Raw genomic sequence first — 15,390 nt, forward strand, 5'->3', positions numbered from 1 at the left:
CAAAATTAAAGTGCCCTTTTCTTTTTCTCTCTTCCAGATCATTTTCCAGATCACCCCCTTAAACGTCCTTCAGTGGATGATGGTGCTAAAGATCTCCCTCCCAGTAATCCTCCTGGACGAAATGCTCAAATTCACGGCCCGCAACTACCTGGAGCCTGGTAAAGAGTTTGACAAGCCCGTGGGCGGCAAGTGTGGTTTCTCCGCATGCACAGAGGGGATCTCGTGGCCGTTTGTGCTGGTCTCTGCACCCTTGATAGTCTGGCTGTACAGTACAGACACTAACATTTCCATGTTCTGGTCTTGACTGACATAGATTGGTTTGGGTAAATAAAAATAAAACATTACTAAAAAGAAAAGTAACGACCATTAACTTGTAAGTGTACCCAAAGTTTTACCGTTTTTAAACAGCTGTCTGAATCTGCTGGTTTTTTTTTTTTTGGTTTTTTTTAAAGCATCAGTTCTCAAGGTTTTTTTTGTCTTTGTACATGGTGTGTTTTTTTTATTTTTGTTGGAGGTTTTCCTTTTCCTAACTCCCGATTTTTTTTTTTAAAGAAAAATAAGGGAAGAATTCTCCCCCCCCCCCCCCCCCCAAATGAGAATAAAGAAATGTCCATTGACATGTACAGAGATTTAACACTATTTTATGCAAATATTGTTTTTGTAGATTTGAAAGAAGTAAAAAAAAAAAAAAAAAAAGCATGTACAGCATTCTGTTTTATCATATTTTATGTTGTACAAATTCAGGAGCCAGTGGACATTGCTGTTTAGAGATTAATTTGCAAGAACGTTTTTTTAAAGTGAATGTTGACTTCTGGTGACTAAAACAAAACTGCATGTACTGTGTTCCTGCATGAACTGGTGGGGTTTCCTGTTCATTTTGATGACCTTTTCCATGCTTGTTTTATTTTATCTGCTTGTTTTGTATTTCAAAGCCAGTTTTTCTGCATCAGGCAGAGCACAGCTACCTCAATCAATATTGCTTTAGTCTGTACCCTACTGTTTTTAATCTCATGTTTACATCCCCAGTGATGTTTTGAGGTATGCCCATACTTGCTTGTGCAGAAAAATGTTCTCCCCATTGATTCAACAAGTTGTTTGTTTTTTTCCATACAATTTTTAAAAATATTTATTTGTCTATTTGTATTTTATCTGAATAGTCATATATGGATTTTGTTTTTCATTAAACTTTTTTTTTGAGGGGCAGTGTTACCCTTTTCTTTATAACATGGGGTTAATTCAGACTAGTTTAAAAAAATAAAATGAAATAAATTGTTTTTAAATTAACCTGAAGTTAAAACTAATACAATCTCCTGATTTTTAATTGTTTTTGTCTTTTTCTATTTTATTTAAAACTACATATGAACCTATCGTTAGGTTTTTGTCTTAATTTATAAGCACTGAGACATTATCATTGTGATCATTTCTATACAAAGCATTTATATGTGCAGATCCTTGAATATCGTGGATGATTGTTAATACTTTGGTTCCTGAGCACAAGAAAGCCAATGGTTTGGTCCATGTTCATTTCCCACAATCTCTGGAAATTCCTTAGCCTACACAGGTTCTGCATACAGGGAAAGGGGCTGAAGGAGTCTGTAAATTTGTATATACCACATAACCAAAAACGTAACGATGTATAGTAGAAGGACCAGTTTTAAGGTTTAACGTACTATCACACTAATTTGTAGATGTCACAGGAATATAATCGACAATAGCGTAGTAACCCTCTGGAGCATGTTTTCCGCACTACCAGACCAGTATTGCTGTGTTTTATATTCACAAGCCTAACTGCTGTTTTCCTCCAATGCCTTCCAACGTCCAACTAAAGTGAGTATGACTACCTGCATGTTCCATATACCTTCCACACAACCATTTATACATCTGCATTAATAGAATGCATTTCACATCCTTGATTCTATGTGCTTCCCCTTGAAGCTTAGCCTACTGCCACAATGTCGCTCTGTCTCAAATGGACATGATCCTGCCACTTGCAGCAGTAGCTGGATAAGAACGAGGAGCTTGAGTTCTGCAATAGCTCTGGAAGCAATGGGTTGACCTCCACATGCTGTGTGTTAAACTGAGCACTTTAAAGGACTGTCTCTGTTTCACATGGGCTTAAAAGGGCTTCAGGGGAGTTACTCTAACAACGTAATTATTATAGTCAATGTGACTGAGGCTTTGTAACTACTTGCCTTTATCATTTTCAGAATTTAAGAGTGGTTAATAGTAAAGGGCTTCCTCAGACACATGGGTCCCAGGTATCTTGATCAGTGACTTGAACGAGTACTTCTAAAACAGCACTTTTTATTTTTTTAAATTTGGAATCACCAATTATTTTTCTGATTTCTGCCCAATTTGAAATACCCAATTATTTTTGTCAACCCAACATGCCGCTGCCACCCCCCTGCTGACTCCGGAGAGACAAACACGGACACACGCGTCCTCCGAAACGTGCACCGTCAGCTTCTTTTCACTGCAGGCCCGCCATGCAGCCATCTCCGAGCTACAGCGTCGGAGGACAACGCAGCTCTGGGCAACTTACAGGAAAGCCCGCAGGTGCCTGATCAGTCTACAGGGGTCGCTGGTGTGCCCAGAACATCCTGGCCGACCTAAGCCCTCCCCCACCTGGGCAGCGCTCGGCCAATTGTGCGCCGCCACCTGGGAACTCCTGTCCACGGTCAGCAGTGGAATAGCCTGAATCCAACCGGCAACCTCCAGGCTATAGGGCGCACCTGCACTCCATGCGGAGTGCCTTTACTGGATGTGCCACTTGGGATCCCCCGTTTTTAAAACATCACATTTGAATGAAAATAGTAGCCCTGCTACATCACTTTCTTCATTTCTTTTACTGAAATGTAATGAAATAGTGCGATTTCTGTTCACCAAAAGGTAATGTGCTAAAAGAGTGTATTGCTTCAGCCTGGATGATTTCTGTTTTTTTTTTTTTTTAGAAATGGCACTCGCGTACAGTATGGGGTTTATTGTTTAAAAGAGTTCTGACATTTTGCAGATGTCAGATCACATTTTAAACTTACAATAAACATTCCTCATTCTGAATGTTGGTGATAAAGTGAAATCACTTCAGTTTGGCAATGGCATCATTTGTTTATTTAATTTATTAACCCTTGTACCTATTTAACAAACTTCTGTATATCTGTTCTGGCATACCCTCTTCATCCGTTCCTTATCCCTTCCAGTTTCATTTAAAATATAACTTAATATCACCAGACATCTTACATGTTTTAGTAAATGTAATTTTCCATGTTTCAGGTGCCTTCTAGGTAATGCAGTCATTTGTTCATTTAAGTCTCCTGTCTCTTGCGATGTGCGTGACAGTTAGAGTAGAGAGTTTAATGGGCACAGGAAACCCACAAGAATTTAGTTTTCTTCCCCATTTGCTTCTTGCTTTACTCTCACTTTTTCATTTAATAACCACTTTCTTCTAATCTGTTATGTCCCCACTCCTCCTATAATCTATTAATACTTCACTATTATTTTTTTTTTTAAGTACAGAAGCAGGGGGTAGATCTGAAACTTTTCCTTAATTAATCTATTCTAAGTTACATAGTTATCTTTGATGATGGAAACATTGGCTAGAAATTATTCAAGTATCAGGGAAAGGCAGGAGTTTTACCCTTCCTGCTATTTACCAATCTGCCATGACTGCCTTTGGGGAAGGATGAACCATATCTTTAATTTGATCACTTACATGCTTTTTTTTACTTGCATACATCATTCTACTGGTTGCAGGCCACAAATCCAACATGCACAGTTCTACATACAAAAACTTTTCAGTGCATGCTTAGAGATCAAAGGAATGCATTATTGAATTCAGGAGTCTACAGCTATGACCAAACATTTTGCATCACCAAGAATTCTAGGAATGAGACATTTAAAACTTGTATTTGACAAATCTTTTATTTAAAATTTAGATCTCTCATGTAATCAAAGAAACTACAAAATGAGATTGCAAGAGTCTACCTAAAGTCATAATAGTACAGTATTTCATGTTAGATTTTGAAATGTCACTTTTTTGTCAGTTTTTCGTTAAGTATATGGGAAAACTACAAAGGAGTATAATTCAATATGTTAATGTAAATTATTCAGCAGGTTTCATTGTATTTTATGAAGCAAAATTAGTTCATTCTCTAGGGTGATGCAAAATCTTTGGCCATAGCTGCAGTAGTGTGTTTTTTTTTTTTTTTTTGGAAGAGCAGTTCCTGCCCATTGACACCTGTCAAAACCCCCTTTTCAAAGTCTTGTTTTCTGATTCAGTTCTTTTTCTTTCTCTCTTTACAGCAAGAGACGGGTAATCCCCTCTTCTCGTAAACATTTGTTTCAGTGTGCATGTGTGTTTTAAGCAGCACATCTACTAAGACAGCTGCATGTATAATGTGCAAACAGAAAAAAGATTTAAAAAAAGAAAAAACAGGTGTGCTAATATGTAGGGCTTATGAAGAAGCAGCAGCAGCAGAAACTGCAATGCATCCAGAACAACTAGGGCAACGCACAAGAGAAACCTGCGGTACCATTGCTGCATGGAAGACCAGCCTTCCTTAGCCTTGATCCTTAACACAGAGGCAAGGAGCTGTCACACCAACTTCTCCACACTTCACAATGTGCAAAATGTCGTAGTTTATATAAATGTATAATATAATTTACTGTAATGCATGTCTCCAGTTGTAAGTAGCCGAAACTGTATTTTATCAACTAAAAATTTCTTTATAAACAGCTATGTACAATATTGCTCTATATTCTATATATATATAAATCCATGAAAAAAACAACAGATGTTTAGTGTTAAAAACTGTAAACCTTCAGTCCATGATTTCACAACCAGATATTTTTCCTAAGGAAAGCTTTTCTTTCAGTGTTTATTTATTTATTTTTTTGGGTGTGCAAAATAATGGAATAGAAATTACTTTTTTGCACTGTAATAATGTTACTTAAAGAGTATAACTCAGTAGTTTGGCAGACATTGTTGCAATATAGAATTATGATGCATACATTGTGAAACAATCTGTGGGTAAGGTTAGCAGCATGTTTTGGCTATGTAGACTACTGTAAATAAGATCAAGCGTTTATTTCAGCTCTGATGATTGTAACATGCATCACATGAAATTCATGGTTTCAGGTAAATAAAACTATTATACGAGATTATCTATTTATTGTTTTGTTCTGTGCACTTCACTGTGCTAAGAAGTTGGTCCTTTGCGATACATGTAAACGGTTCTAATGTTAAAGGATTTGCTGGTTCAAAATAAAACTACTCGTATTCAGAACTACTGGTTATCCATAAGATCGGAGATGTTCATCTACATCACGAAACAAAAGACTACCATTACGAGAGATAGGGGAGGGAGACTGAAAACCAGAATGGCAACAGAAAACCCTTTTCACATAGCATTCATGTTTAACACTGAAAAGTGAATAAATATGTGAGCCAAAAATAATACTAGAAAGACGCACGTGCCAATCAGAAAAGTCAACCCTGTGCCACCACCAGGGGTCACTGTTTAGGAATCAGATTTGAGTATTTCATTTTTAAATAAGTCAATGTTGATTAAATAAGGGTTCTCTGCTACAGTAAACGGTAAGAGGTGCTTTGAAGCCAAAGCATTACATCGGCACACTTTTATTGGGACAGTGATCTATGAACCAAGAATACCTGAATGCAATTGTGATAAATTCACTAGTGACCATACAGAGCATGAATCCTCGCCCTGCTGAATAGGTCTAATTAACCTCGAAATACTACTCAACACATTTGTGGAGGCAGAGATTTTCATAATGGATTTAATTGTTTTTTCCAACAAGCACATTTTTTTTTTTACACCAAACTGGTTATTTTACGTATGTACACAAAAGCTATGAACTCATACAAACCTTTTTGCATTCTGTACATTAAACCTTTTTTTTTTAGAAACCTTAATAAAAGTATTTTTTTCAGTTATATTGTTAAGAATATACCAGCCTGAAACATTGTATCATAATCGCACATCCACATTCTTTTAGTTAGCTAGAGGCTAAGAAGGTATTTGACACCAATATCTCCAGGACGCCATCCCCAATCCGTAAACAATAAGTCCACTAACTTATGGGTCTTAAGGGCTGTATTCACAAAGCATTAGCATGCCAGGGAGTGCATTCGCTTGTGTGATAACCCTCCATGAACACTGCTTTAAGACCACTGCAAGAATTGTTGAGATCAAGGCAACAAAAAGATCAACAAAGCACCACCATTTAAAGTCATAATAAATGAATAAAAAGCTCTGTCATCTCGGAACACACATGCTAATTTAGTACACAGAATACAAACAACAATATTCAACATAAATAGACCGTGAGAAGCTAGAAGGGTGAAAGTAATATTTTATTCTTTCATATTCTGGGCTTCTCAAGTAGTACTTGATTAAATTGGTTAGAAAAGTCTTAATCAGAAAGCTTTCCACAAAAGGGAAATGATTCATAAAGTGCACAGAAGTTGCAGCAGGCATGTGACTCTCTCCACGCACACAGACCATGGCGCAGTGTGCAACAAGACCAAATCCTTTCACTGTTCCTGTTCATCCTGCAGCTCTTAGGTACACAAATATTACAAGCCAATGATTTTCAGTTCAGGTTATGAAAAAAAAGATATTCCATTAAAATAATACAAAAATACATTTTTTATATTCAAAAATCTTTTCAAAAGAAAAAAAAAAAACATGTAACATTTTCAGGTCGGTGGGAGGCACTGCCAGGTTCACTCTCACACTGCACTCTTCTCAGCAGTTAGTCAAAAAAGTACTGGGTCAGACGGCTTTTGTCTAAATATATTATCTTAAAATTATAAGTTGGGAATCAAAAGCACTAAGCTGACCAAACGCTTCTTTGACTAACAGTGTGATCCTTGATTCTCACAAGCAGTGAAGTCTACCACCAGGTGGCACTATGTGTTAGGGGTCAGTGCCTGGCTCACAGGGTCAATGAGAAGATGGATTTCCTCTGGCGGTACCTTGTCTGGCCCGGTCTCGCTGGGTCACTGCATGCCAAACCACTGCTCCTGGTCAGCCCACTGCGCGGCCTCGCTGGGTCACTGCATGCCAAACCACTGCTCCTGGTCAGCCCACTGCGCGGCCTCGCTGTCACTGCCCTCCAGGTCCCCTTCCTCCCCGCTGCCCTCCATATCATCCACATCCTCATCTGCAGTCGCCTCCGTCGGGCTCTCCTCCTTCTCCATCTTCTGCATGCCCTCCAGAGACTTCTGGTCATTCGGGTCCAGGCTGAGAAAACACAGCAGGGCTCAGGTTTTTAACAGCACAGAGAAAACCTGGGCATAGGCAACCAGCTTCATTTCAGGATCAAAGTGGTCTTGTCATAACATCTGGACCATAAAATTTAATCTTGAACTACCGAATGTTACTTTAGGTACGGCCCGGACGTTCAGCAGTACAGGTTTAATAGTCATCTGTTATGACGATTTTATCATCACAAAACAATACTTAAATCTTCCATTTTATAACAAGCACTCAAAGGCACTGAACAAATTAAATATGTCTTTGTATTTTTAATAAGAACTTCGTGTTACCAGTAACATGCAGCTACAAAGGTAAGGAATTTGTGTAACTTCAAAACACTTTAAAATACTGTGTTTATTGTGCATGCCAGATCAATGGGTATTTTCATAAAACCCAGAAACCTGTTTCTCAAATGTCTGGTAAAAGGAGAGCACTGACATCCAATTGAAAGCTGCGTCCCGTTCTGGTTAGACTTTTCACACACTACACAACCAATTCAGGCAAGCTGAGCCAAGTAGTACAGCATGAAATTCATTTTTTTGTCCAGCCTGTTTCTGGATATGTGAAAATGACCTTCCGATTAGTTGTTTGGAGTTTTGACTAATTGTGAGCGGTTCTGCATCCACACCCTGGACCCAGGGTTAAGCAAACATGGTTCTTCAGTTCATTACCTCAGTGCAATGCTGTACTGGTCCATGGCCTCCTGATAGTCATTGACAGCCACCAGGAAATCTCCCAGCATCCTGTGCAGCACACAGTCGCTCTGGTTGGCGAGGGCGTTCCGCAGCAGAGCAATTCCCTCCTCGTATTTCTGTTCTCGGCCTGAAAAGAACAAAGTTGTTTGAATAAAAAAAAAAAAACATGTGTGTTCACTTGAAAAGAAAGTTTATTGCAGTCTATTTGATTATTGCAAAATACAGTCCTAGCTGCACTAGAGACCCACTGTATAGAAAGACCACCTGACAATAGTGACCATTTCAATCCTGACTGCATATCTATGCAAACTGTATGTAAGGCTCCTGTCTGAAAAGATCTCTTTGCAGTTACACTCACTGAGCAGCTCGCCCTTCTTGACCACAGCTTTGATGTAGTCTGGTCTCTGTGCCAGCGCCTTGTCAAGCAGAGTCTTGGCCTTCTCCTGTGTCATGGGGTCCTCCAGACATACGGTGGCCAGGATGGTGAGCGTCTGTGCGTTCGCTCCCAGGGTCTTGTATACATTGTTCGCCATCCCCATGGCTTCACGGATACTGTTCGACGCCAGGTAACAGTCAATGAGACCTGGAGAGATTGAAGGCATCAGGGGACAAGCTGAACTAACAGAGTCTGTGCTATGCATACAACAGCCCGGCAAAAATACTACAGGCTTTGTGTACAGTATTATAAACACAATGCTACCCATAAGTGTGGACACTAATTTCAATATTATTCGCAAGAAGCTTGTACACGCAAGAAGCTTGTACATTAAGTTGCCTAAAAGCTGAGATGAATTCAAAGAAGGTTGCACCACATTTTAATAAAGACACACAAATGTCAGAACCTTTAACTAAACGTTCTGTATTATTCATTTATATTTTAGGACTACTGGTAAAAAATACGTATTGTAATGCAAGTTAATTATGAAAGTATTTTATCTGGTTACACAGACCCCCCCCCGATTAGCACTAATCTTGGACAACCTGGTGATGTAGTAGGCAAGGTAGTCCAATATTAGTATATATGAACTAGTAAGAATGCATTCAGCAGCTAAATGATTGACTGAAACCACAGGGAGCCAATACATAGTGTGTACCACTGTATAATAACAACACTTGCCTTCATAGCAGTCCAGACGGCAGGGGGCGAGGCGCATGGCCTCTCTGAAGTGGATGATGGCCTCCTGGACTCGCACCATGTTCCTCAGAGCAGCTCCCTTCAGCAGCAGGGCCTGTACACTGTTACTGTTCAGCTGGATGGCCTTGGCTCCCAGGTAGAGCGCACGGGAGTACCGCTTACTGTAGAAGCTGTGGCACCTGCACACACACACAGAAAAACACACTGAAAAGCCATATATTAAGTCTACATCCTCTTGCTGTTCTGCTTAGCTTTACACCCCTTCTCCACTGGCACATCCGACCCATGAGGGCTCGGTACGGTACGGGTACGGGTGCTTCTCCACTGGCACATCCAACCCGTGAGGGCTCAGTACGGTACTGGTACGGGTGCTTCTCCACTGGCACATCCGACCCGTGAGGGCTCAGTACGGTACGGGTACGGGTGCTTCTCCACTGGCACATCCGACCCGTGATAGCTGGGTACTGTACTGGTACGGGTGCTTCTCCACTGGCACATCCGACCCGTGAGGGCTCAGTACGGTACGGGTACGGGTGCTTCTCCACTGGCACATCCGACCCGTGATAGCTGGGTACGGTACGGGTATGGGTGCTTCTCCACTGGCACATCCGACCCGTGAGAGCTCGGTACAGTACGGGTACGGGTGCTTCTCCACTGGCTATTTGTCGAGCCGAGCGAGAACCAAACCATGTAACTCCAGCCTCACAAGACATCTGAATCATGCATACAACTACAGGCTCTTGTTGCGCTCGCACAGATTCTTTAAACACCCAAACAAAAACTATCCTTAAGAGAGATACCTTTGGAAACCCTATTTTTAAAACCTTCTTTTTTCCCCTTCAACAGAACTAATTTAACTTTAGTAAGTCGATATAATCAGTACAATGTGTTGATTATGTTGATTATAAAGACATTCCTAAATATATTTACAAAATATAGCGATACAAGAAACAGCTGTACCGTTGGTCTATTCATTTTTGAACACCATTTGTTTGCGCATCTTTTGGCAAACTGAGTTAATTAATAACAATAATTAATAACTGTCTTTCATTGCGTGTGATGTCAGTAACACAGCTCGGCTCTGCAGTGGAAAAACAACCCAGACTCTCCTTACCGCGAGGGCTCAGGACGGACCCGGCGCGGCTCAGCTGTACAGTGGAAAAGAAGCGTTACATCTACACTGTTTCTTTTTACTGTTTCCTAAAATGTAAGTTACGCACACCCTGCACCTGGTCACTTACCCAGAGATTACCCAGGGTTCAGCATGCTGGTCCGAGATGTTGAACAGACGTCCTCCCAGGACCTCAACATCCTCTAGATGGCCCTCTCGAGCCAGCAGGTACCCATACACGTCCATTCCTGACGAGAGACAGACATTGTTTACCACCAGGGTCTGGGTCAATTTCATTTCTTTTTTAAAATCAATTCCTCATTCCAATTCCATTTTGATCACAATTGCAATTCGTACTAGTGCTGTATTCTGGTAAAATGAGCGTCTCACAAAGGCAACAAATCACTTAAAGTGAAGGCACTTAGTCAATTAAATTGGCTTCAAATGAAAACAGATAAACAATCCCAGCAATTATTAATGTCTCTAACATATCAATTCCAATTCCTTTGATCTTACAACGGAAATAGAAATGGAACTGAAAAACAGAAACTGCTTACTGGTGTAGTTTTGTTGCCCGGTGATGTGGGTGGGTGTGTGTCTGTATGTCTGCCTGCCTGCCTGCCTGCCTGCCTGCCTGTCTGTCTGTCTGTCTGCTTGCGTGGATGTCTGCCTGTCTGTCTGTCTGTCTGTCTGCCTGTCTAAAGAGCTCTGGGGTGATACATTCGCACAGCCTCTTTGTAAGGCTCACCTTTGATCACATAGGGGTCCAGCATCTGGGCCTGCTCAAACTTGAGGATAGAGTTCTTCGTGTCCCCAGCTCTGAAATACAGGTCTGCAAGGCTAATCAGCAAATCCACGTTATCACGAAGCAGGGACTTCTTCTCCAGGGAGCTTGGAGAGAGAGCAAGGGAGGGGGTTAGGCTAAGCAACATCTAAAACAGTACTTCATTTCAGTGAGGCACACAAAGAAGAATGGCTGATGTATATTGCTAAGCACACTGATTCCCTCACTTCAATGCTCTATGAAAAGCACTGGGATTTTCTGAAGGCACAGACGGCCCTTTCTAAATGTTTCTCTACGGTTTCCCTGCTAAGCTTTATAAGCACTCTCTATAACTCTATAGCCTGCTACTTTACATACCAACAAGTTAAACTGACCAATTATATCCCTATTGCTAAAACTACCTCAGTCTACCTCCTTCATGTATGACTCTGCTCCAGTTTTCTATTTTCGTGGGACAGCCTATTAAGATGTGTGTGTTAGGCTTTGCTGAATTTATTTTATGCATGTATTACTATATCATATATGATATTATTACTGAGAATCTCAGGCAGTACTTCCTTCCACCTCCAGTTAACAGTAAACAATAAAAGCTTAACATCAAGCCCCCAATTCCTCACCCTGCTTACCAGATGGTGTTGATGGCTCTCATGTTATCACCAGAATGTATGAAAGCATACGCCTTTATCCACACTGACAGCCAGTCCAGATTGGGGATGCTCTGAATCACATCCATAGCCATTGAAGCCACTTCTGCACCTTTCACAGACAGCGACAGCAGACCTACAACACGCGTTTATTGGTTAAAAGACAATGCTTATATGCCTCCCCACAGTAACACTCAAACAATTTCTGCTGGCAAATAATGATCTAAGCAGAGAAGACGGAGTGGCTGGAAAATGAGATAACGTGTAAAATGCATCGGAATGAAGATAGCACCTATGATGGCATCAAGAGCGAGGGGACACTGTCTGATGACTTCCTTGTAGCTGGTCACAGCCGAGCGCTCCTGCCCAGCCTTCTTGTACAGATTAGCCAGCATCATGTTAATCTGAAGAAGAAAAAATCACAAGGCTATAACAGTATAGGAAGGATAACACCACTCACAACAGAACACCAGTACATTAATCTTCTCTATGCCTTTTCAGTATATATACTCTATACAATCATTTTCAGATATAGCTGAGTACCAGTGTAAAACACACATGCATTCCACTCATCCTCTTCATTATCCTCTATAATATTTAAATGAGTGCATGCTATACTCTGAACACAACAGTATACAGTGAAAACGCTTAAACTATTTAATGTGTTATCGTTCTGCAAAGTTAGTGCCTATTCCTTGGAAACAGGCTATTTATTTTGACTTGTCCAGTTTTTAGATATGCTACCGTATCCTGGAAAAGCACTTTAAAATCACTTGCCAGATAAACTGGTCCTTGTATTAATGTAGCTGCCGTGATCACACATACCAAAATAAGGAGCGTACGCGAGTTTGGAAAATGGAAGGGGAAGGTAGTGTAAATGTGATTTACACAAAAGAAAAACAAAAGGAACAAGGGTACTGTATAAACTCTGACAACCATGAAATACTGCCGTGCATGCCAACAGGTGCAGCTAACCTTGGGAGTCCTCTGTCTGGTGGGAATCCCTTCCAGCACTGCGATGGCATCTTTGTCCAGCTTCAGAATGGTGTAGCACTCAGCTATTTTATACCTCACTTCAATCTCAGAGGGCAGGGTCTGGAAGAAACAAGGCAACAGCGTTTTGCTTAAGGAGATGTACACTACAACAAATAGGTAACCAAGGTGTATTTTAATAGCCTATAAAAGAACTAAGAACATAAAGAGAGAGAGACTATATAATACCTGATTTTGAAGCGAGTGCAAAGTTTGACCCCCTTTTTTCTGTAAGGAAAAAAAAAACATCATCAAGTATAAAACTAGTAAGAAACAATTTAGTTGCATATGGGAATAGTTCAGTTAGTGTTTTGCGTTGTTTCTTGTTAGTTTCACAAGGATACAATTGTTTAATTGCTTCAAGTAAAACAAATGGGGAGGAATACTTTGCACTTGTTTTAATCAGGAGGACCCTTATAATTATGAACAGTCATTTGATACCACTTCAAAAGGACTGGGAACAAATGGGGATAATATGTTGATGTTATCAGTTCACCAATAACCTGGCAAAATAAGCATTGCAACACAGAGTGTTGAAACAACAAGTGTATTTTGCTGTGAAATATACTACAAGGTATTGCATTGATGATCATAGTGTACATTAATGGAATGTCTTAAATATACAGTCTACTATTTTAACATGTTGTAACAATTAAAAACAAAAGAATTCTGTAATAATACACATTGCAGAGTTGTGTGTGCTTTATTGTGCTACGGAACTTTATGTTCGGAACATTCAAATACTGTACAGATACTTACATGGAAACCTTCTCATCTCAGGCTTTTCAATCCCAGTGATACCAAGTCGGACAGAAATCAGGTGTGTGACTAACATGATATTAACCAGAATGTGACAATAACCAAAATGATCTTATCAGGAGCTATCCTCATTGACACCCATTATATTCTGACCAAGACATTTCAATCTGGTGATAACATGGATGAAAAGAAGACATCTATTGCATAGCAATTTCACACGTTCCAGGTTTTACTACAAACTTGATTAGCCCCGATGTATAGGTAACAAGCTCAGGTGTGTCTTTAACACAGTAAAGCCAGCAATGGATCAACCTGCTATGCAATGGGAGTCTTATTTCCATCTCTGTGATAAGTGATGGTGACTGTGAAATGACATATAACTGCCCCTTTGTGCACAGGCTTCTAATTAAACTGAGGTCATGCTGTACTACAAGTGCTCTATGAGCTTATTGTCACATCTGAGTAACACTGGGCAGTGGAACCACAGCTCTCAAGCATTAACTTGGCTGATCTGTCTACCTGGGCCTGTGGGGAGGATGTGGTGCTCCCAGGGAACGGTCTCACTTTAGAAGTCTTGCTTAGGCTCTTCTTCTGCTGTAATGCCATAGTGTACTTGCATGCTGCATTCCGATACTCCTTATCATGAAAGAGAGCATCAGCATGGTACACCAGCAGCTGATACTTCTGTGAAGGCGAAAACAACTCCCTGGAAACAAACAAACAAAAACTGCATACAGAATTAAATACGTACAGCATCATTTTCAAGCGGGACAAACTTGGTTGTAAAACCTGATATAGTGCATTGCTAAATCACTTTAAAAGCGCTAACCAAAAATGTCCATGTTGAATTCTTTCTAGTCCGTGCTAGCGTTGTTTATATGATAAAAACGAACATTCACCCCAAGATCACCAATACTCTAGTGGGCCTAATGTTTTGTTTAGACTACATTCAGTCACCAAAGATAGATACAAAGACGCAGCTTCCTGTGTCCATGAAACATACTTTGTCACTAGGCCTCTTGTGGTCAAGAGATTATAATTTGCAGGTAAACTGCAGCTGACAAAATCAGTAACATGTAACTTTTTTCATTTTTTTTTAAATAGCCCAACTGTTTCATTGTCAGGCGACACACTGGGGTAATCTACATTACTGCAACTATGTTGATTTGAACACTGTTTTTTGACAACAAATACTGAGGCACATTGCATTAATGCGTTTAAGTACGTTTTAACGTTTTTGTTTTCTGGTGTAGTATGATTATAACGTTATTCAGAAAGCACCATGATCACAACGCTTCCCGTCAAAAGCACACAGTCTCTATCAATCGGGGGAAAGTAAATGTTTGGTAGTTTTAAAACAAAGGTTATGCTTTAGTTAGACGTATCGGCAAAGAACGGCAAGTGCATTTAGCGAGAAATATTAAAAAAACACACAAAATAAATACTGTACTGCTTGTCAAATATTTGGATACAACACGAAATACGTACGTGCTGTTGGTGCTCATTGTCAGTAACATACTGCTCAATAATCTGACGTTAGAGTGGAGGCCAGCTACTGCCATTTCCCGCACGTGGTCTACCACGTTCATTATATATAGTTGTTGTTGTTATTGTCGAACAAAAAAAAGCAAAAATCTTTGTTGTGAGGTGAACAGTAGACAAGGCACTCTCTGTCTCTCTCGATCAATACAAACAGAACACAGACGGCCTACAATTATTTTGCATTAAAAATGGCGCCTCGGGGACCTTATGAGGTCTTACGTATGTGGCTTTAGTTCTGCCCGTCTTAATCCTATATTATTTTGCACAACAAATCTGAACTCGGATACAGAACGAGTTGTCATAAAAAATGTAATTTTTGCTAAATATTAAATGACAGTTTATTAAGAGTGTCATGATTCTTATACTGCGGTATACATATATAAATACTGGTAAAGTTTAATTGCATGT

At 40.1% G+C, this 15,390-nt stretch overlaps 2 protein-coding genes across 4 annotated transcripts in view; one reads left to right on the top strand and one right to left on the bottom strand.

The window, feature by feature from the left end:
- Nucleotides 1-5,157, top strand: part of LOC117428460 (sarcoplasmic/endoplasmic reticulum calcium ATPase 2) — a 36,331-nt gene extending 31,174 nt beyond the window's left edge. Inside the window, exons 20-21 of one of the 2 annotated variants that reach the window (XR_009308007.1) lie at nt 38-1,827; nt 4,300-5,157. Coding sequence is in view for 1 of the 2 variants with exons in the window: in XM_058994681.1 (XP_058850664.1) it covers nt 38-158; nt 4,300-4,313 (135 nt within the window). In the remaining variant the exon portion in view is untranslated. The remainder of the gene's footprint in view (nt 1-37; nt 1,828-4,299) is intronic. The other variant, XM_058994681.1, reaches the window with a different exon arrangement.
- Nucleotides 5,158-6,355: 1,198 nt separating this feature from the next.
- LOC117428461 (anaphase-promoting complex subunit 7) lies at nt 6,356-15,165 on the bottom strand. Of its 2 annotated transcripts, XM_034902254.2 has the most exons (12): nt 14,929-15,165; nt 13,960-14,146; nt 12,871-12,909; nt 12,625-12,744; nt 11,942-12,053; nt 11,632-11,785; nt 10,970-11,112; nt 10,352-10,469; nt 9,093-9,289; nt 8,334-8,558; nt 7,952-8,102; nt 6,356-7,265 (listed from the first exon to the last, which is right to left on the bottom strand). In XM_034902254.2, the coding sequence occupies exons 1-12, from the start codon at nt 15,027-15,029 to the stop codon at nt 7,076-7,078; spliced, it is 1,737 nt and encodes a 578-aa protein (XP_034758145.1). In that variant the 5' UTR covers nt 15,030-15,165; the 3' UTR covers nt 6,356-7,075. The 2 variants fall into 2 exon arrangements, with proteins under 2 accessions (XP_034758145.1, XP_034758147.1); XM_034902256.2 differs by lacking the exon at nt 12,871-12,909.
- Nucleotides 15,166-15,390: the final 225 nt, after the last annotated feature.

The sequence above is a fragment of the Acipenser ruthenus genome, chromosome 21 (genome assembly GCF_902713425.1).
Source record: "Acipenser ruthenus chromosome 21, fAciRut3.2 maternal haplotype, whole genome shotgun sequence".
Taxonomy (NCBI): domain Eukaryota; kingdom Metazoa; phylum Chordata; class Actinopteri; order Acipenseriformes; family Acipenseridae; genus Acipenser; species Acipenser ruthenus.

Excerpts from the sequence above, each read along its gene's own strand:
- LOC117428461 (XM_034902254.2), bottom strand. The coding sequence starts at position 15,029 with ATGAACGTGGTAGACCACGTGCGGGAAATGGCAGTAGCTGGCCTCCAC. Across the intron at positions 8,559-9,092 it reads CCGTCTGGACTGCTATGAAG|GTCTCATTGACTGTTACCTG; the intron begins GCAAGTGTTGTT and ends CAATCTCTCCAG. Across the intron at positions 8,103-8,333 it reads CAAGAAGGGCGAGCTGCTCA|GCCGAGAACAGAAATACGAG; the intron begins GTGAGTGTAACT and ends TGTTCTTTTCAG.